Genomic DNA, 20,866 nt, shown 5'->3' with positions numbered 1-20,866 from the left:
TTCATAATGAAAATTATATTTACCACAAGGTTTTGAACATACAAATTTATTTTACAACACACTGAGACAAAAGATTAGACATATTTGATATTTGTGCAATAAAAGAAAATAAACTACAAAAATAATATGTAAGAATGCAAGCATGTGTGTCATGAATTCTTCATTATTAGGCCAACTGAACACTGTCTAAATAAAAGACTAGAATTAACCACAACAACAGAGGCTTTTTAAGCTGTACATTCATAGGAAACCACATTTCTAAAATACCTAAATGTGTATCAGATCGATGTGCACATTGATGTATTAATCACTAAACCAAAGTCTACCTGCTAATTTAAAAATATGGTTAAATACAGTCATTTATAGTCAATTTTAACACAAAAACACAACAAGTAAAAATGGCTGCATTTTATTTATGAGTTATTTTAAGGCATTATTGACAGAAGAAGTTTCAGCTTTGCTGGCAAGTTTGTAGCAGCTGTACGTCAAGCGTCTTTTAGCCTCTGTATAAATGTCTCAGCAGTTCTGAATTACTTATTATGAAATTTGACAGTTTGAGCTCAGATTGTTCAAACTCTGCAGATACAACAAACAAATACGGCAATGAAATAAAAAAATATGCTATTTGTAAGTAAATTTATGCACGTTATGTTTCAGTGTCACTAACTATTACCATGGACATCTTGCCTGTCAATATAATGACAATTCTTGTAAAATAAAAATCAGTTTAAAAATGCTGAACTTTAAATCTGTAAATTTATTAATAAGTGCAATACTTTAACCCCCCTCAGTTACAGTAAATAATAAGGTTACTTCTGTTTGTAAGTGTTGCCTCTGTTTTTTTTTCCAATAGATTACATATTAGAGTTTGACTAATAGTTTCTAAGTCTATATTAAGACAGTGTTCAGGATGGCTGGTGAGATGTGTTGCAAGACTAGTTTTAATTTATTACATTGGCCTTTTGTTGTTTTTCAACAATTAAACAAATGTTTGCTGTCAAAACACTCATTCAAGGTATTTTCTACACACTTTGCTTTTACCATTCTTTATAAATATACATTATTTTATTATAACACCATCATTATAAAGTTAGACTATTAGGAGCTTTAATATTATATCACATATTTATCAAATGTGTTTGAATAGCACAACCAGCTGGCTAATTGGCGTGACTGTTTGCCATTCAGACCCAGTCCTGTGAGAATGAAGCCTCCATTTCACAAGGACAACGACAAGATGCTCAAACTTTCCAAAGACCCCACAAATCAGACACTGCTGATCTTTTAGCACAGTTTGAATACACACACACATGCAAACAATACACACATTGTCTAAAAAAGATGACTTTGGCCACTCACACACACATACAGTATATTGTGCTTTATGTCTGTATTTTCTAAATTAATCACAGAGCATGTAAGGGAAACGTGTGGTTCAGAGAGAAGAAGTAGAACATAAACATTTCCTGGCCATGGTGCAGGAAAACATGTCAAAATTTAATGTAAAATGCTGAAATGAAGAATGTGGCAGCTTTTTCTATGTTCAGAAGTGGGTGTCGCTTAAATTTATAGAATAATTTCATTTATTGTCAAAGCAGATGGTGACCTTTTTCAGTTTATTGTGAGAGTCTACATAGTAACAGTACATATTAAATACAACTATGCAGAGAAAGGTTGCCAAGGTAAGTTTCCCACTCTTGCCTCTGTCAGTTATCTTCTTGGGATGTAATTAACCAAAACAAAGGGAGAAGAAGGTTCACTCTCTGTTGATAAACATACAGAAACGATAAGGGAACGAAAACACTGTTACTCCTTGCCCTGATTCTTCGACTGGCAGCAGACGCAGTGACAGTTATCAGACAGATGCAGAACAAATAGTGAGACAGATGAGACATGGACAATTGCACAGATAAAGCAACACTAAAGTAAAAGTACATGAACCAAGGTTTGATATCAAAAAAATTTGTTGATATTGTCCTAGGTCTTGCTCAAACCCGGAAAACTACCATCTTTTTCAACCAGTGCCATAAGAAGGGACATCTCACGGAGAAGGGGCAGCTCACAGGGGGAGGGCATTACTGTCTTAGAACTGTACATTACAAGTTACATATCTGAAACAAGAAGTCCTCATAAGCAGGGACACATCCCATGAGGAAGGTGAAGGAGTTAATACATAGTCTGTGGTGCAGGAGATGTGTATAATTCGGGGCTGCCACTGCATCTCGCATAGCCGAGGGATCAGGGAAGGATTGCGATTCATTTGGCTTTGATTTCGGTGTAGTTGCTGCCGTCATCCCCCCTCCCTGACGCCCCTTCCCTGGGCCTGCCACCCATAAACTCCAGAGCAGCGTAGTTCAGCTCGTGCCTCTCCAGTCCTGCCATAGAGCCCACAGATTGATAATCCCCGTCTTCTCCCTGCAGATAGAGGAACCGTTCAGCACCCTCAAGTCACTGTCAAGATGGTGGTAAGAGAACAACAGAAACCATAAAAAGATGTTAGTGGTTACTGTTTGACATATTGACTGGAAGACTGAGATGTTGCCTGTTAGTTTGGCTGTTTGTGTTAACAATGAGAAAGCCATGTAGAAGGCAGGTTCAGAAACGAACTGGAGTGAACAGAACAGAAGTTGATTTGCGAGGAGATGCGTCTGTCACTGAGGCTGGTGTTTTTAATGGGGATTTGTTTGGGAACCTTACCGTAGTCTCCTCTAGAATGGAGTTAAACTTTGAGCCCAACAGCTCTGTCTTAAGCTGTGCCAGAGTTAGGGGAGAGAAAAAACAGACAGAAAAATGCAGAGAAGCGATGAAAGCAAGAGAAAACAGTGATTTGAAAGGTCATTGTTGGAGATATTAGATTGCTAGTAGGAGAGTTTGCTTTATTACCTCATTTAAGAGGATAAAATGGGCTCTCATACTTTTTTCATTACACAAAACTTTAACCCCAAACATTCTGAGAATGGTCGTCCAACCCCTCGATAATCAGAATCATAATTATTGACATCATTATGTCTCACCACTTTCTTCCTCAGATTTTGTTTGTCCTTCTTGACTGCGCTGTAGTACAAAGCTGGGTTCTCCAGGACCACGTCCTGCCTAGGGTTGCCATTCTCTCTGAGGGACGGAGTCACATAATCAGACTCGGTCTCGTTTGCCACTAACGCAGGGCGACACGCCAAGCCTGGGCATCCATTTTAAAACAAGCTCTGTCAGGTTATGCTGGAGGCCATTTTTGGCTGTGAGTGAAGTGGTTATTTTATGGGTTTAGTTGCTGAGATCACATCAGGGCTGATCTACAGTAAAAAGCAAATTTGGGGGTCCAATGAAGCACCGAGGCTAAATTTAGACACCTTGGTTAAAAAGGGCTACCTGGGTTGTATTTAGCATAGCAGGTCAAGGATACAGAAGCAGTGTCAGAGCAGGGAATCATGCCTGCAAAATATAATGTTAGTCCAGCTTGCTAACCCACTCTATGTAGCAGCCAATGTGAATTTCCAAAGATTTCATGTGAGTTTTGATGTAGCAAACAAACTGAAATGGCTCTAGACAAAAATTTCTCACGTCCACATTAATGCCACATTCACTCGAATACTGTGTGCAAACGTGTTTTAGAATGGATGGCTAGGCTCAAGTGTTTCCTTAGATTTCAGTAAATCATTTTGCTTAGTGAGCAAAACTACTACTGCTGCCTCACCTTGGCCTCTCTATTAGTTTATCATTCATACTCACTTTTTGTTATTCTGGCCCACATATCTCACTGCTGCGATGATGAAGGCAATGACAGCTACTCCTCCAATGGTGCCAACTATAACTGCCATCATGTACTTTTCTGAAAGAAAAAAAAGTACATTCATAAAAAAACAATGACAATATTTAAAACAGTACAATGATTAAATAGGATCTTTTTGGTGTTTTGGAAGATTGATTGATCCAATCAGACATCATCTGTCAAAGTCCATGTATTTGACACAAATTCAGTTAAAATGTTGTCAAAAAAAGCTATGTCTGATTTTTTATTTTCTTGTTTTGCTAATAATATTTAGCCTGTGTACTGAGCAAAACAATCAGCAAAAGCTTCTGTCTTTCCAAGTTGCTACTGGAACATGGTTAAATTGGGTTTAACATCATTCCCAAGGTAAACAGAATGCAGCATAACTTTCTGAAACAAGATTGTGCTACTGATGAAGTCTAGTTTTTGCTGTGGATCAATCCGACCTTAATTTCCTGGAGCAGGGCAGTGATAAGGAATTAATTACAGATCCTGAGTTTATTGTAATGAAGGACCAACCAATGCAGAGTTTTTAATTGCTTTTAGACATCAATACAGCTCAATAGCACAGAGTTGTAATCTATACTAAGCACTAAGTATCATCAAACCTTTTTTATATCTTTTCTGTTTTCTTCACCAACGTGTCATATCAGTTTAAAAGAAACTGAATGTGCTTTTTGATGTTTGTAACATGCTTCGATCACAGTATCACATATAAAAGTAAAACACTCTTCACAATTTTGTATTTGCAGCCGTTTGCAGAACAGCTGCATTTATGGTCCTTAACTAGAAGGCACAGCAAACCAAGCCCACATTATCATCCACCTAATACCTAACAACCAATTTTACTTTCAAATACTCATCTTTCCCTCATTAGTAGTTTGACTACAGTGTCTTTTTCAATCAAACTACTTCAGGTTGGTGTAGATGCTACAAACAGCAAATAATGACAATGACATAAAGTAATGGTCAATAAAAAAGGTTGTAACTCCAACATAAATGTAAGCTTCATAAACCCTGAGTGTGACTGCTGGTCTGTTTCTCTAATTGAAGTTTTTTGTAAATAAATATTGTTTATACTGGCAATGATTCACTGATGTCTATAACTCATTTTTATTAAGGCAGATTGCAGCGTTGTACTCCAAGTTGCACTGCCAAGTACTGATAAACAATAATAATAATAATAATTCTTTATTCCAGACACATAAAAGGTCCATAGTAAAAAGATAAAACAAACACATACAAAAATATACTGTTAGCATTTTTTTTTTCTCTTTTGGGAGACATATAAACCTGCTGAGGAGGATTTGCAAATCCAAACCCCAAATCTGACATATTTGTTTTTGCACTTTTTACTTTAGTCGTGCAGAAGTCCATTCTGACTTCCTACTCTCAAGATAAGATGAGATCAGAAGGATGTGAAGCTGATGAGCTCCAGCTATGAAGAATGTTTGGGCTTCAAATCCTAATGGCTCAATTCATAACTTACTTTTGGACCTAGTCGACCCCAGATAAAGTTATAGTGTCATGTAAGATGCATTTTATCATATATTTTCATAACACAACAATGATAATAAAAACCAGAAAATCAAAAGTAAACTCAAACACTCAGAACCAACTAGTCAGGTGCAGTTTTGTACTCACTTTCCTGCTGTAGCTCCAAAAGTACGCTCTCTCTTCCATAAATGTTGAACATGCTGCAGTGGACGTTCACAGCTGGTCCGCCATTGTCAGCCCGCTCACCTTTCTCCCGCAGCTTGATCATTGCAGTGGATGTGTGTCCATCTGTGTGTGTGTAGAAGTTGTACCGGCCGTCAGTTTCATTAATGGTGATGTTCAGGTCCGGCAGGTAAAACTCAATAGTGGGTTCAGGGTTTCCTGTGGCTATGCAGACGCACTGAACTCCCTCCCTCACCACAGTGCACTTTGACTCCTCCAGAAGGACCGGGGCATCTATGGAGCAGAAAAATACATTGAAGAACTTTTTAAACAGTAGTAAATAGTATCAAATATTGTCTTTTCTTCTGTAATAATAAAATTCTGATATAGGTAAGACTTTAAATATAAAACAATTTAGAAAAAGCCTCCACAAAATGGCAGCATACATATAAAAGATCTTAAAAGAAATTGGCTGCAGATGGATACAATTCAATGCTACAGTGTTTAATTTATTTCTTTGTTTATATATTTTTTTTACAATATTTTTAAGCTTTATTATTGGGCATAATGGAGGACAGTAGCACACTCACACTCAACAGTGATGTTGAGGGAGCTGCTGGCTCGCCCGTGCTCGTTCTCAGCCAGGCAGCGGTAATGTCCGTCTTCCTGAGGTGTGATTTCCACAATCTCCAGCACTGACAGCTCGCCAGCAGTGATGGTGCCCACCAGCTCCCCGTCCTTCAGCCAAGTGAGGGTCGGAGCTGGGCTTCCCTCTGTGTTGCAGTGCAAAGCCAGTGAGGCGCCCTCGAGAACTGTCATCGATTCATTTACCACTGGTTCACGGGGAGGGTCTACAACAAAACGGATAAATCAGCTTGTTGGGTTTTCCTAAACAGTCCCTTAATATTCTTTGACAATATTTTATCAAAGGAACAAAAAGAAGCCTTTTATTGAGGAGAATTTGTGGAGCTCAGAATATTGTGGCTCTTTTCTTTCCTTATTATGCTACATAAAGCAACATTAAGCTCAAACATTCATATTTGTTTCTGTTTGTTTAGCAGATTATTTACCTAATTTAAAAAACAAATAGTTTGTCCCACACACTCAGTAACTCTTTACATTTGAAAGTAATCTGATCCAACCCTGGAAATATATGCTATGAGAATAAATTAGAACAAAGTTATCAGCGGTTCCAATAATCAATCAACTAAAACTGTGTTTAAAGTGATGTAATACTGACATTTTAATCTTTTTTTAAGCATTCGGTACTTCTAGAAACATGAATTTGTTTCTGAGACAAAGAGAGTGAGCTTATCTAAATGTAAAAACATTCTGTAGAAGGATTTTAATAAATGCAAATGTTAAATGATGAAACACTATAACTAGACACAACTCTGAAATGACAATATACGAAACATAAAGGAGCGTTGTGTTTCAAAGGCTGATGTTAGCCATGTTGACCTAAATCTTTTACTGTTCTTATATTGCCTCCTTGTGGTTTCATCTGTAAACTGATGTGAATGAAATTATCTGAAAGATTTTGAGCAAAAAATGGTAAGACACATCACAAGCTATAAATAGGGCCTTATGTATCTTTCTAAAACTTTTTGTATTCTGGGACTCATTTACCATCTGTTCGACTTACACTTGATAGCCAGGTACAGAGAGGTGTTCATAATCCCATAGCCATTGTCTCCAACACAAGTGTAAATCCCTTCATTTGCAGGAGTGACGTCATCCAGGGAGAGGGAGAGGTTGGATGCTGTGTCCCACAGCAGCTCCTGGTCTCCGAACATCCAGGAGATCCTGGGAGGAGGGTTGCTGTCCACCTCACAGTGCAGCGTCACAGAGCTGCCCTCCATCACCTCTGAGGATACATTCACCCACACGGATCGAGGAGAGTCTGCAAGGTCGAGTAAATAAAAACTTGTTTTTCAAGCACTCAGATGTCCAGATGCACAAAAAAGGTCATTTTAAAGAGAGAACAACCTTTCTTAGTCTAATGATTTTAGGTTTATGCATATTCCATGCATCATTTTGTTTAGAAAATAAGCTAAAAAATAAAGTTACAAATGTTATGAGAATCATTTTTAACTTACACTTGACATCCAGTGAGATGAGCCTCTCATAGACCAGTGTGGTGTTGGGGTAGTAGACCCTGCAACCCAGCAGCTGCCCGTTGTGCATAGGTCTGGGTGTGAAGATGAGGGTGTTAGAAATCACTGCTGTGTTGCTCTCCTCCAGGTATTCACTACTGAACTCCGGGTCGGGCAGGTAATCCGTGTACATCCACTGGATCTCCGGAGTCATGTCCGGGCAGTTATCAGGAGCATAACATGTCAGCTCCAGGTTCTCGTCACTGACAATCTCCTCTGGGATGTCAATGTTGGGCTGATCTGAAGAACAAAACACATTTAGCCTTTATGTTGTGGAAACTGAAAGCAAATTTGTCATTGTTACTGAATTATAGCTCCTTTGCAAGCCCAGTATTCCAGTAAATTAATCTTATTGTTGGCTCACCCAAAACTTTGAGCTCAGCAAAGTCAGGGTATGAATATTTGTTGGCTCCACCAACATCTGCCCGGAAGTAGTACCTCCCTGAGTGTTCTGCACCAATGTTGCCAATGAGCAGAGTGCAGTTCCTCTGGTTTAGGTCACCCAGCAGCTTGGTGCGACCCTTGTAGCTCTCGTGCACAACTTCTGTGAGTGATTTGAAGACTACAGGCGGGAAAAGTTGTGGGTAGGGCTGGCCAAAATACCAGATCCCATGAATGCCTCGATTGGGCCTGATTCCAGATGGATACATGAAGCTGCACGGGATGACCACACAAGAGTTTGTCATGGCTGAGATATCCCGAGGTAACCAAATATTCCACTGGCAACTGGCATCTAAAAGTGGAGACAGATGATGAGTTAATTTCGATGGATATCTTCTTCAAATGCATCGTCTTGATTATTCTGTCATCCAACAAGAAAGACATGCAGGAATGTATTACCATGAATGATCAACAGCAAAGGTAAGAGCAGCTCCAAACACCACATGGTCTCTGCTTAATGCTGGACCATAGACTTCTGGAAGAGACAACATCCTCAGTCAGTGGCAGATTATAGTACTGCAACAAGCACAAAACTCCACCATAATTCTTTGAAACCTGCACACAGCTTTTGTTCTGGATCACATATAATGGTCATAACAAGATTTTGTCAGCTATGATCTATGATCTATTTTTAAATGTGTGCTGAAGTGTCTAAACACTCTGTCAACAGAGGTAAAATACCCCTGACAAAAGGACAAAAAGAAGAACAAAACGTGTATCATTGCTCTTGACAAAGAGATTTTGGTCAGGGAAGCTGAAGCATTAATAAAGCAAATCAATTTTGATGTTTTTGATTTTTTGTTGTCTTGTTTTTGTTTTGTTTAAATTATTTATATTAAGATCAGGTGATTTCCTTTAATTCACCTAATCCTAAGATCAATACGTCTGAAACTTTAACAACTGTTAAAAAAAACCAAATGCTGTTTTCTCTTGTAAACCGATGATTACATTCTTGTTGGAAAGGGGTTATATAAATAAAGTTTGACTGACTAATTTATTTGTCTTTTATTATTGAGACACAGATAGGGCAATAGATCTGCTGTCATGGGTAAAATTATTTACCAAACCATAACATTAAGTGAACAAGTTATATTAAATCATTTTTATATCATGAGATGAACAAAACCTCAACACAACCTTCTTGTATTCCCACAGCATAGATCTCTTAATGTGTATTAATGAACACTTTAATTAAAAAGAACACAAAAACTCTTAAATATCAGTCTACTTAAAGCCTAATATTTGATTTCTCTAAAATACGTTTAATTTACTGAAGTAAAAATCAACTACTTTTCAAGACTAAAAGTATTCAGTATGCAGCAGTTTAACATTTGATAATATTATGGGGTAGATTGTTCAGAGTGTTTTGTAACCAAGAACGTGACATTAGTTTTACCTGAAATGCTGAAGGTTCAAACAGAATCTCTGCAGGACAGTTTGTCGACAGCTCCACTAGAGGGTGTTGACTCACACCCCTACCACTTGACAGCCTTCTTCTCTACAAGAAACAAACAAACCAACAAACCAACAAAAAAAAAATGTCTTACATTAGTATGATCAGGCGATTACATCACTTGGTCTTACACAGAACTGTAGCAAGTCACACAAAGATGGCGTCAGTGAGCACCTGTTTGCTCGCTCTCTGTGCAGTTTCTCATACGTAAGCCCTTACAGTGAATGAGTCCCACTGTTGGCTGAGCTCTGACATGAAGCCAAACACCAGTCACCACACATCATGTCATCAGTAAATTACTGATGCTATTTGTGCTGTGCTAGTAAAAAATCAGGAGAAAGGGAGGGGCTGACAGTGCGCCCTGATGACAATGTACAGTTTGTAAACAAGCGGCACTGAAAGGCTAAATGAGTAAAGTAGCACAACAGAATCAAACTTCCTGAGATTTTAATGTATTCAAAACTATCTTTGTTTATAGTGAAACCAAATGAATCTTTGATATAATCTGACAGTACACAGACTGATTACAAATGCCAAGAACTCAGTGATTTTTCTTTCTGTATCTTTCAGCAGCCACTTCATGTGTTGTGAGGCATTAAAGGCATTAGAACCTTTAACACAAAGAGAATGTAAACAGTTCATATTCAGTGTCCTAATATAGCCACAGCCAAATGGGTCAATCAGGGTTTAAAAGGTCAGGATTCCGATAGTATATGTCCCATACGTGTGGGGAGGAGGAAAGCAAGGACCACTTTCCTTCAAAGCTTAAAGTAAGTTCACCTAAAGTAAGTTGACCTTTACAAGATTTGTATCACACCCTCTAAAACTAAACAAAATAAAATAAATTACATATTTTCACATATATCATGTACTGTTATGTTATAAGGCTGCATAAAAAAGGACTTATGAAGTGGACCTGAGTGCTAATCAAATTATACCAAAAACAGTATAAATTTATATTATTTTCCATTTTTAGTTCAATAACCACCTTCTAGCTAATATAATAATAATAATGTGTGGAAGTTACAATTACGTATTTTTGAAATCAGTTATGATTTGGGCTAATTTTGCTTTATTTTATATTAAACAGCTGAAATGACAGGAGAGAAGAAAGACAATAACCTAAAACAAGACACTAAAACTAAACTAAAGACACGTTTTATTATTCATTTATCCATTTGTGTTGCCCAGTTTGGGGTTGTTGCAGTTTTGGTTTATATGTCTGCATATGACACATCTCAAAGCTGATAACAAATTTGGTGATTACTCAGCCCTCTACAGTTCATAACAGCGAAGTTTCAAATTCGTATTATCTATTTTAATTTTTCAACAATTTAATATGTGCTAAATTTTGAGTACTTTACATAATTAAGTTTAAAAATAGTATGCTAATCAAATATATACCAGTGTGATTTTTTTTTTTTCAGGGGAAAAAAAAGTTAAATTAACGCACGCAAAAAAAAAAAAAAAAAAGAACAAGCAGAGGATTCTGGCCCCGTGCTGCAGCAGCCGGTGTGTGCAGATGGCGAGATTGGGAGTGGATCGAGCTTCAGAGCTTCATGATTAACACATCTCAACATCCCCCAGAGAATCCAGGGGGCCAATATTAACTTTGTTGATGGACAGCAGGGAAGAAATTCTGTCTGTTTGACATCGCCATGGATGCGTCATGCTGGTCATCATGCAGCCTCGCTGACAGACAGCCACAGAATTAAAGATATGTTTTTATGTACAGACGTTTGCTTGACAGTTAGATGTTCTATATATTTTCTTACTGATCCCTCATCTTTAAACCTGCAGTAATTAATCGTTTTGACCACATGGGGGCAGTGAACTCTAATTGTGAATAGAATCCTCACTTTTAAAGCTACCAGTTATTTTATCCCACCTTTAAAAGTAGCATCAGCTTCCAGTAAACAGTGAGTTTTCATATGATGAATAATTAAAGTAAAAATTCATTGTTGAATTTTTTGTCATGACAGAAAAATAGGGGAATCGAAAGACCCAGCTTGCTTATTTTGATCCATTTATTATAACAGAAATTGAGAGCACAAAATTCCATGAGATCATTCCAAGTGACAGAATATTCCTGCCTTTATAAAATAAGAATATGTTTTTAAACAAGTTAGGAGAGCTTATCATAATGGACAAGGACCAGCCTTGGTATGAACTGGCATCAGATTGTGATCACATGTACCTTATATAAGAAGGTAGGTACATTTATAGAATGTTTTTTGAAAACAACATCTAAGACTGGAAAGATCCACCTTTTGAGACATCTTGGCATGATGCCACACTGCAAACTACAACATATTCAACTTTTTTCAAGTGTTTCATCAAGCACAACATCTTTAAAAAGGTCAGGAGCTGCATGAGTATGTCAAGTGAGAGTGGGAGGCCGTGCATCAGCAGCAGCAGGGGAGAACAGAGCTGAGCAGCCAGGCATGGCCACTGACACCACCGCTAACCCCAACAAGGGCCTCATTGATGGGACGGACAACAAGCTGGCACGGAGCACAGAGCATACGTGTGCACGGTTAAAGGCATGCACAGAAAACACTTGCCTCATACCAGCCTCAGCACCAGGCTCCTGCTGCCTCGCAGTCTTGAAGACGTCTTTCTCTTCCTTACTTTGTTTTTGTTCTCCCTGAGCTGGCTGTCCTGCTGTGAGTATCAGATGACAGATTCTGTAGGAAGATACACAGAAAAGGGGATAAAATCAAATATTGGCAGACATGAAGAGAGGAGGCTTGTTAACATGAGATGTGGGAAGATTTAAATATGCTTTCTGTCGTAACTAAAACTGCTCCATGGCCCACTCAGCATTCCATTCCTCTGTTTCATCATCTCCCTGATGTACCCCCATGTGCCTCTATGTGCCTTGATCTCTGAGAATCTCAGAATTTCAGAATCTGTCTCAGAGGCTGAAGTAACTTAAACTCTTTTAAAGCTATTTATGCTTAAGCATGAATAATGAACAGAGGATGAGTCAGTATGACTTTCAGTAAGGCTGCATTAAGGCAACATATGAAGAGTAGGAGGAACTTGTGAAAGAAATATGATTATATAAATCACAGATTTACTTTGATGCCGATTTTGATCTGTAAGTTTTTTTTTTACTGCAATTTAAAAGCTCCATAATTAGAGTCTAGAAAGTGTTGGAATCTGTAGCCGTTTGTGGGAAGATTTTAATTTCAGAAATGATTCTAAAAAAACTTATGACGGCATTTTTGTTTTGCTTTGATGCCACATGCAAGTCTAATGTTTGCCCTGATGAGGAATGTCTGGAGGTGGGGAACACAAGCACGGATCTACTGAGAAATCCACCTAGTTTACATATTAATACAACAAAGACAACTTGTGTCTCCTTCACTGTTTCATCACGAGTGCGTCACTTGTGTTCAAAAGCCGTCAGACCACCAGCCAAGTGGTGGAATTGAATGAGCTGTGGCAAACCTCAAGGGAATCCCTCCACAAACAAGCTGGCCTGGAGAGGAACCGAAGACAAAATCTCACACTGATGCTCTGGTGCTGTGGACAAATGAACAAGCAGCATGCCATAAACCCCTACACACACACGCAGCATAAGGCAGGCCAGCACACTCGTCAGTTTTTGGGCGTGCTGATATGTGACCTTCCTCTGCACCTCCTCTGTGATTGTTGGAAATTAAGCATGCTCCATTGTCCTGCTGGGGCTGCAGTTAATCTTTGCAGCCATACATTAAACAGTCATACAAAACTTTGTGTGTCTCTGTGATCCTATATCACAAAAAAAAGTTATTTTCATCTGATACTTATATTGCCTTCTGCAAGAGATCCATTTCTAATCAAACTTCAGTATAATTGCTTGCTACGCATTAGTCCTGAGGGACACAGATGCGATCTGAACAATCATTACTGCTAAATCAGGCCGTGGCACCTTTTATGATTCATCTATGTAAGTGAAATTGCTCACACAAACCACTGGCTGTGCCAAGAAGAACATTTTCATTGTGAATACCGTCTGCAGCCCATGTACAAGAGCAGCGCCACAGCTCTTGGACGGAGGGGGTAGAAAGAATGGCAACCTTGTGTGCAGAACACTGCCCATTGTGCAAAGGACAAACTGGAGGAATTTTTTCCGGAACAGGCCCGCTCACAGCTTGCGCCTTGCTGCTTGCCTGTGACGCGCGTTGATCCACCACAAGCTAAGGCCCCCACTAAAATACTCAGTGGAGCAGATGGTCTTAAAACATGACTGCTCCCCCCTCCCACACATGCCACGTTGAGCTGTGATGAGCCCAGCGCGCGTTACATACACACTCAGAGACTCAAAATATAAACATGAAGACGGAGATAAGCCAACATCCAGTCACACAGCCTGTTCGAAGTATTGTAGAAAGTGTTCGCATAAATGAAACACTGGACTTTGAAGGAATAAAAAAATTAAATTAAATTGCTTGTTTTTGCTCATGATGCATTATTTTGTTTTTTTTAGATACAACCCAAACATGCTTTTGATCATATTATCTGACGGTTTGAAGGATACTTCTATTTAAGGTGTTTTTCAAAAGGAAAAGTGAAAAAAGACAAAACTCTTCTTAGATGGTTTTGTGTGGGTTTCTTCCCCTGAGTGAGTAATAGTGAAGCTACATCAACAGTTCCATTTAAAACAAAGCTTTTCTCTGTGGCTTGAACTTTAAATTCACGCTCCTTTTTCCCCCTCTTCCAAATCCCACCACCAGGTTCACGTCAAGATTTTTACCAAGAGCAAAGAAAACACTTCAGGACAAGGAGAGCTTGAGTTGGCAGCTTACAAACAAAACAAGAGACCAGGAGCACCCAGCAGCTTTTTAAAATTCTTTTCTACCTGGCAAACAGAATAAGTCTGGCAATTCCCATCTCTGTGCGCAGATGGTGAGCCACAGGCCTCCTCCCTCATATGAGTGCTCTCCCTTCCGCTTTGAACAAAAAGGGGCGAGAAACAGAGCCGTCACCTGTTCAGCAGCCTATACAAATAAAAAGTGGCCCTTTCAGAGGACTCCCCAAACACGCTGTTTGATTAGATTTTGCAAGCAAGAAGAAATGAGTTTTAAGCACCACTTGTCTGAAATTGTTCAAATTTGGGTGGATGACAAAAAATGTGTACCAAAAAACTGGCAGAGTGGGAATTATTGTCATACAAGATTTATGTAGTGACACATTACAATGTTTCAAAAATCTCTAAAATTCTAAGTGGGTGAACGAAGAAACTTAATGCAGATGTTCAGTCATTTTCTTACCCTGACGTCAGCAACGGCTAACATTTTGTGAACTATTTTGAATTTGATTTATTTATAAGGATTAAGATCTTGCTTATTTTTAGAAGATCTATTAATTGAATTATCCTGCACAAAATAAATATGTTACAGGTAATTTTGCTAAAAAAAAAAAGAAATCACCCACTTGCAGATGCAGAGATTCAGTGTTCTACACCTTCTGAAAACCAAACATCATTCAAAACTAAAATAAAATAAAAATCAGACCAAAGCTGTTTTGGTTGTTTTGATGTGGTAAACAAGGAGTTGCTCATGCGCTGAAATCTGTCCAGTAATACCAGTATGAATTGGCTGGGCTTTCTGTAGCCCCCACCGAAATATGAAACAATCTTGCTCATTCTTGTGTGAACATTCACATCATCACATCACCACAAACGCATTCCTTTATCCAGGCAATCACCAACAAACACACACTCACACACTTATCCATGACTTAATGCTGTCAAACTTGTGACTCATTCAGTTTTGCACTCACTAACTCATCGCATCAATTATGAGTGTTCACACAAACAAGCATACACACTCACCCTGAATGTAGGTGTTTGACCTTAACAAGGTGGCAAAATATAATATTTTGCTTCTTCTTTACAGAAAAATCTGAAATGCCAAAAGCTCCAAAAGGCATAAAAAATAACAAATCAGAAAAAAGAGCTGCTGTTCCTCACCTGAGTAGGTAATTGTGGCCAATGTCCAAATGTTCAGGAACCCCTGTATGAGCAGTTCTTGCTTTCTTTCCTCGGACACTTACATGCAAAGAGTCACACCAGCAAAACCTCTCGCCACTCTCTGTACCAAGCCCCAACAGTGGAGAATAAAATGCCCTCCCCACCACCACTGCCGCCATCATTCCCCCCTCCCATATGAAATTCAGCCCTTCAGTATAGCAGCATTGTTCTGAAGCTTCACCCTAAAGCTCAACCATTCATAAATACACAGGGGACCACAAAGGGCCACACTGTTCCGACTCCCTCAACAAATATGGGTGAGGCTTTGAGCTCCGAGGCCTTTCTGCCCAACTTGACCAATTGGTTTGGGCTGAAACTGAACACTTTTGATCATCTTAAATTCATCAATTTAAGATGATCAAAGCACACAGAGCACACAGATTTTGTTTTGTCTCTTTTAAATCTGTGGAAAAGAACTGAAAGAGTTTGAGAGGGGGTGACGAGGAGGCGTAGGAACAGTACAAGGCAAAAGAAGTGGGAAAGTCCAAATGGTTTTAAATGTCACTTTTCAAAATATAAAAGTCAATGCTTCAGAGGCTTCAAAGTCTAAAGAACCAGAACAGTGTGCTTCATGTTTACCCCAAGTGAACAAAAATCTGCTTTCTAGAGTGTGACAAAGTGGTTTTCAGATATTTTTACCCCAGCGGGGTTTGGACAGACTTTCAAATCGCTAATAAACAAAAACATTGTGCAGAAGCTTTACATTAGTGGGAGAAAAAAAGTTCACTGTGTCTGCTTTCATTAGTGGGATATTTCTGTGTTGTCTTTTTTACTACACATCAACAATGCATGTTTCAAAAATTTAAAGGCAAACTTAAATGTATCATTCTTTCTGCAAGCTGGTTTAAAACCTACTTCTTTAATCACACAAATAATTCATTCAGCTCTGAGGTCCTCCTTAAAGGAACTGCTATATCCACATGCTGTATCAGCTACAGTCAGATGTTTACACAATCCAAGACAATCTAATTTAGGTTGTATAAACATTAAAAAAACATGAATTACCAAAAATTGTTACCCGTTTTTAAGCTGGGTTTCACAGGATAGGTAATAGACATAAAAAAGATGTCTGTTTTTAAACCTATTATTGTTACAATAGCACCAGATTAGGAGTTGTTGGTCTCAGGTGTATTGCTGTCTGTTTTGTTTTGTTTGGTTTGGTTTTTTTTGAAAGTATCCTGTTAGCTATGGGTTGGTAGGTTCCACATACTTAGGAATAATTTGTAAGTTAGAAACTTGTGATTTGTTTTATGATATGATCCCAACTTTATTACCCATGACAAAAGAGTCATTTTCAAATTTAGTTAAATTAAGAGGTGCTGGTCAAATCCTTCTGAGTTTGAAAATTTTGTGTTTGGAATAAACATAATGTAACTGTCTTCATTCGGACATGTTCAAAAACTCCTTAAAAATAAATTCATAGCACTCCTTCAATAAATGCAAATCCCCCACCACCTTTCATGCTGGAGTTTTAATTCAAAATGGCCACCTCAACCACATTTCAGCATTCTGCAAAATCTCATGTAAAAGTGTGAGATGTCACACTTTCAACCAGTTAATGATAAACTTTAAACAAATATCTTGTGGAATCTGTTTGTGCTTGGAATAGTTGATGGGAGTGATTCTCATCTACAACCACACCAAGTTATAGATGAATATCTGTAAAACTGAATGAATTATAGCCATTGTTGTGTTTTCTGAGGTCAGTTGGCTGTAGCAGCCATCTTTATTGCTTGCTTAGAGTTTCATTAAAATTTGTCTAATGGTTCATAATATATCTTGATAAGAAACACACACACAGAATAAGGCACAAACATTTTTGTTCAACTTCTGATGATCAACAGGCTATTCTCACATAAAGTCACTGTTTTGTCTTCTACGTTTGCAGTCACCCATTTGCATAAAATGTATTATTATTACTACATACAATATAAAATCATCTTACAACAGGTACGCCCCAAATCTATCACTTACATTGTTCTTTAAACTGCAAACTCATAATAAGACTTTTGTGTTGTAACACATAAATTTCAGCTTTATATTGCTTTATTTTTTTCTTATATTTTAAAGTGTACTTTGAAATGGGGGGACTTGTAACGTCTGCACTAAAAGCAACAAATGAAACATATACGGCATTGGTAGTGTCCACGGAGTCGCATGGTGCTGTGACCATGACATGAAAACCTGAGACTTGCTAACAAACCTCCTCCTGAAACAGTAGCCATTGTCCCCAGAGGCTTTCTGGGACAGAACAGCTCGGCTCGAGCCTGACACCGCACAACACTGGGAAGTCGATGTGCACAGATAATTGTCTTTTAATCACAACAATCCCCTTCTCTCTGCTCTCGCTCATTTGTCTTTGTCTCTTGTTCAATCTTTCTCTCTTGGTTGTAACTTTTATGGCTGCTGGTAAGTTTACCAGCCACGTGTTGGGCCAAAACTAAAATTAATGGGTTTTAAACAAGGCCAGTGCAAAGTGATGACAATAAATTCTTGTTTAAGTAAACATATAAATCTACTGTTTATCTACTTCCCAAATCCAATCTTTAGGTTTGTTTTCCTGATCAGCAACTTCTCGTGGCAGTGAGAAATAACAACCAGCCTGACACACACACACACACACACACACACACACACACACACACACACACACTCTTAAAGGAGCAAGTGATGAGGAGGGAGAATCAATTCAACTTAAAGCTTTTACTGCTTCCCTTTTTAATTTTATGCAACAGTTTTAATCACTTCTTGCATGACTGAGCACCAGGAATGTCTGAGGAAAGACAGACCCTAAAAACTAATCTCCCCTCCAGATTTTTGAGTCTCTTCCCCAAAGGATGGCTGCCATTCCACCGACTCATTCCAAGAGTTTCTGTTCAAACACAGCTGGTGAGCACTACTTGCATGCGGGTGGCAAACAATGTGTGTCCCATTTTACAAGTGGATGCAGTCTCCAATTTGCCAATATTCTAAAATCATTCATCACTTACAATTATTGTGTTTTGTTTGATGAGTGAGAAGTGTTTAATACAGCAACACAGCTTCTGTTGTCATGAAGTACGTTGCAGTTTTATATGATGTAAATCCCATGGATGAGTTCCTATATCACAGCAACAGATAGTTGATGTGAGCATGGCCACATTTTTGTATGCTGGGAAAGAGATCTGATAAATAAAGCTGCTATAAGTAGAACAGTTGCATTTTCTTTTTAAATTATGGCTCATTGGATCTCATATAGAGATAGTGTTGATATGAACAGAAAAGGTCTGAGTGACACTTCCTTCACTGAGTCTTTAGGCCGGCAAATCCTGTCCATCTTCACCCTGAGCAAAATGAATCAGCCAGAATCCTGTGTGTTCATCTTCTGAGGGCTGCATAATAAACCATCCAACATTCAAATACACAAATACCCAAAACTACTAAAGCTAAAATTCCAGTAGCTGAAACACAGACATAAAAACATGTTTTTACAGTTGTAGTGTTTAGGGTGGTGTGGGATGCTGTGTGGGTGGGTGATGATGGGGGGGATGTTAGGATTGTACTGGACAGAGACAAGTGACAGAACAACACACTGAGAAAGGCTCCATTGTCCTTCCATCTACTGCACTGGACACAAGCAGAGGTTGGCTGGTATTTGTAAATGTAAAAAAGTAGGAAAAATGCTAACATTTTGTGCTTTCTTGTTCCATTTTGTAGGTGATTTTTAAAATTTTATTTTGCACATTCATCTGTTAATATATTCCAAAACTAAAGATTGTTTACATGCATCAACGCTCAGCATCATTTTATTTCAACATGTTTAAAACTCACAGAGAGACTAGGTTGAAACATTCTTTTTATTTATTTTTAATCAAAGTGAAATAATTTTATATTTATTTGTTACATTCAACACATTGGGAAAGAAAAATGTGCTCATACGTTTACAGGATTTTGTTAAAACAGGAAATCCTTAAAAAGGTTTCAGTGAAAACTGATCAGCCCTGTTTCAGGAGCTTGATTCAGAGCTGTGACAGGCATTGGACCCGGGTTAAATGGCTTTTTATTCCCAAAGGTGCATCTAATCTCAAAACTGTCCTACTTGGCCAACGTTGCCATACTGTACTCCAACTGTCATCACTTGGATTTAGAACATTTTTGATACAAACACGCAGTTTAGGTCTTTGTTGACCCGAATATGACATTCCAATCTTTTTGGATGTTTTCTTTTAAATATTTAAAAAGATTAAGAGAATTGCATCACAAATAATTTACCTAAATCTAAACTGTTATGTGGTTAGGATGCTGAACATTGTGATTAAATGATAAATTAAATAAGTTGTTTGTGTTTTATTATGTAAACCTATCTGAAAACCTATTTACACAGATGTGAAGCAGAGAGAATATTAATATTACTCATATTCTACTTATCATATTTAGCTGTAATTAACAAAAAACTGCCAGGGCTCTTAACTGCAAGAATATTGCAGTTCTACAATTGGTGAAGAAGTATATATTCACAACGATCACATACACAACACAACACTGCCGTGAAATATCTGCTCCTTGTTTGGTCATCAGTCACAATCACAACAGTTCTGATACAAAGACAGGCTTTAACAGTTAAACACATAAAAGTAAAAAAAGCAAGAAACATGATGTGAATTTTCTCATAAATCTACAGGTATTATGTAAATGCTGAGTTAGAGAACACCATCGCTCTTACCTTATCAGCTGATCTGATCAGAGGCCAGTGAGAAGTCCAGAGAGCCGTCCTCCCTCCTTCAGCGTTTGTTTTCTCTGCTGCTCTCCCTCCTCCCTCTCATTCACTCTCTCTGCGTTAGCAGATTGGCTCTTTGGCATACAAACCTGTGATTCTGGAGGTGGTGGGAGGAGCAGATACCACAATTATTTAATTAAAGGATAATATATAAATATCACTGGGATAACAGCGTGTTTACAAAAATAACTTAGATGTAGAAACACAACATTATTACCATATTAGGGAGAAAAACATCATTGGTTAGAAAACAGAAAACAGTAGATTCTGTAAGATTTTTGGAGAACAGACAACACATTTGGGGGTTACTGATTTACCCGTCCATCCATCCATCCATCCATCCTCTGTATCTGCTCCTGTTCAGGGCTCCAGCCTGAACAAGTCAATGAGTGAGAGGGGAACTCCCACGGACAATTATATCTGACCTGTCCACGGGTGTGTGTCATCACAGAGCCACACAGTATATACTGTAAATAACCACACATTTACTCCTAAAGTCAGTTTATGAGCCCCTATAACGTACCATGCATGGTTTTGGTCTGTGGGAGGAAACTGGAGTACCAAAGCTCATGCATGCACAGGATGGACATGTAAACACCACAGAGGGACACAA

At 38.3% G+C, this 20,866-nt stretch overlaps 1 protein-coding gene across 6 annotated transcripts; it reads right to left on the bottom strand.

Annotated features, from left to right (window-relative positions):
* Nucleotides 1-27: 27 nt before the first annotated feature.
* mag (myelin associated glycoprotein) lies at nucleotides 28-20,350 on the bottom strand. 6 transcript variants are annotated; one of them, XM_017423772.2, is made up of 13 exons: nucleotides 20,200-20,350; nucleotides 12,047-12,162; nucleotides 9,419-9,520; nucleotides 8,422-8,497; nucleotides 7,946-8,314; nucleotides 7,525-7,821; nucleotides 7,071-7,328; nucleotides 6,016-6,276; nucleotides 5,411-5,719; nucleotides 3,727-3,826; nucleotides 3,015-3,111; nucleotides 2,698-2,751; nucleotides 28-2,415 (listed from the first exon to the last, which is right to left on the bottom strand). In XM_017423772.2, exons 4-13 carry the CDS (start codon nucleotides 8,465-8,467, stop codon nucleotides 2,257-2,259), a joined length of 1,950 nt encoding a protein of 649 aa, XP_017279261.1. In that variant the 5' UTR covers nucleotides 8,468-8,497; nucleotides 9,419-9,520; nucleotides 12,047-12,162; nucleotides 20,200-20,350; the 3' UTR covers nucleotides 28-2,256. The 6 variants fall into 6 exon arrangements, with proteins under 6 accessions (XP_017279261.1, XP_017279260.1, XP_017279263.1 ...); XM_017423771.3 differs by lacking the exon at nucleotides 20,200-20,350 and adding an exon at nucleotides 15,438-15,590; XM_017423774.3 differs by lacking the exons at nucleotides 2,698-2,751; nucleotides 20,200-20,350 and adding an exon at nucleotides 15,438-15,590.
* Nucleotides 20,351-20,866: the final 516 nt, after the last annotated feature.

Source organism: Kryptolebias marmoratus, linkage group LG16 (genome assembly GCF_001649575.2).
Source record: "Kryptolebias marmoratus isolate JLee-2015 linkage group LG16, ASM164957v2, whole genome shotgun sequence".
Classification (NCBI taxonomy): Eukaryota; Metazoa; Chordata; class Actinopteri; order Cyprinodontiformes; family Rivulidae; genus Kryptolebias; species Kryptolebias marmoratus.
This window is presented reverse-complemented; position numbering and strand designations above follow the sequence as displayed.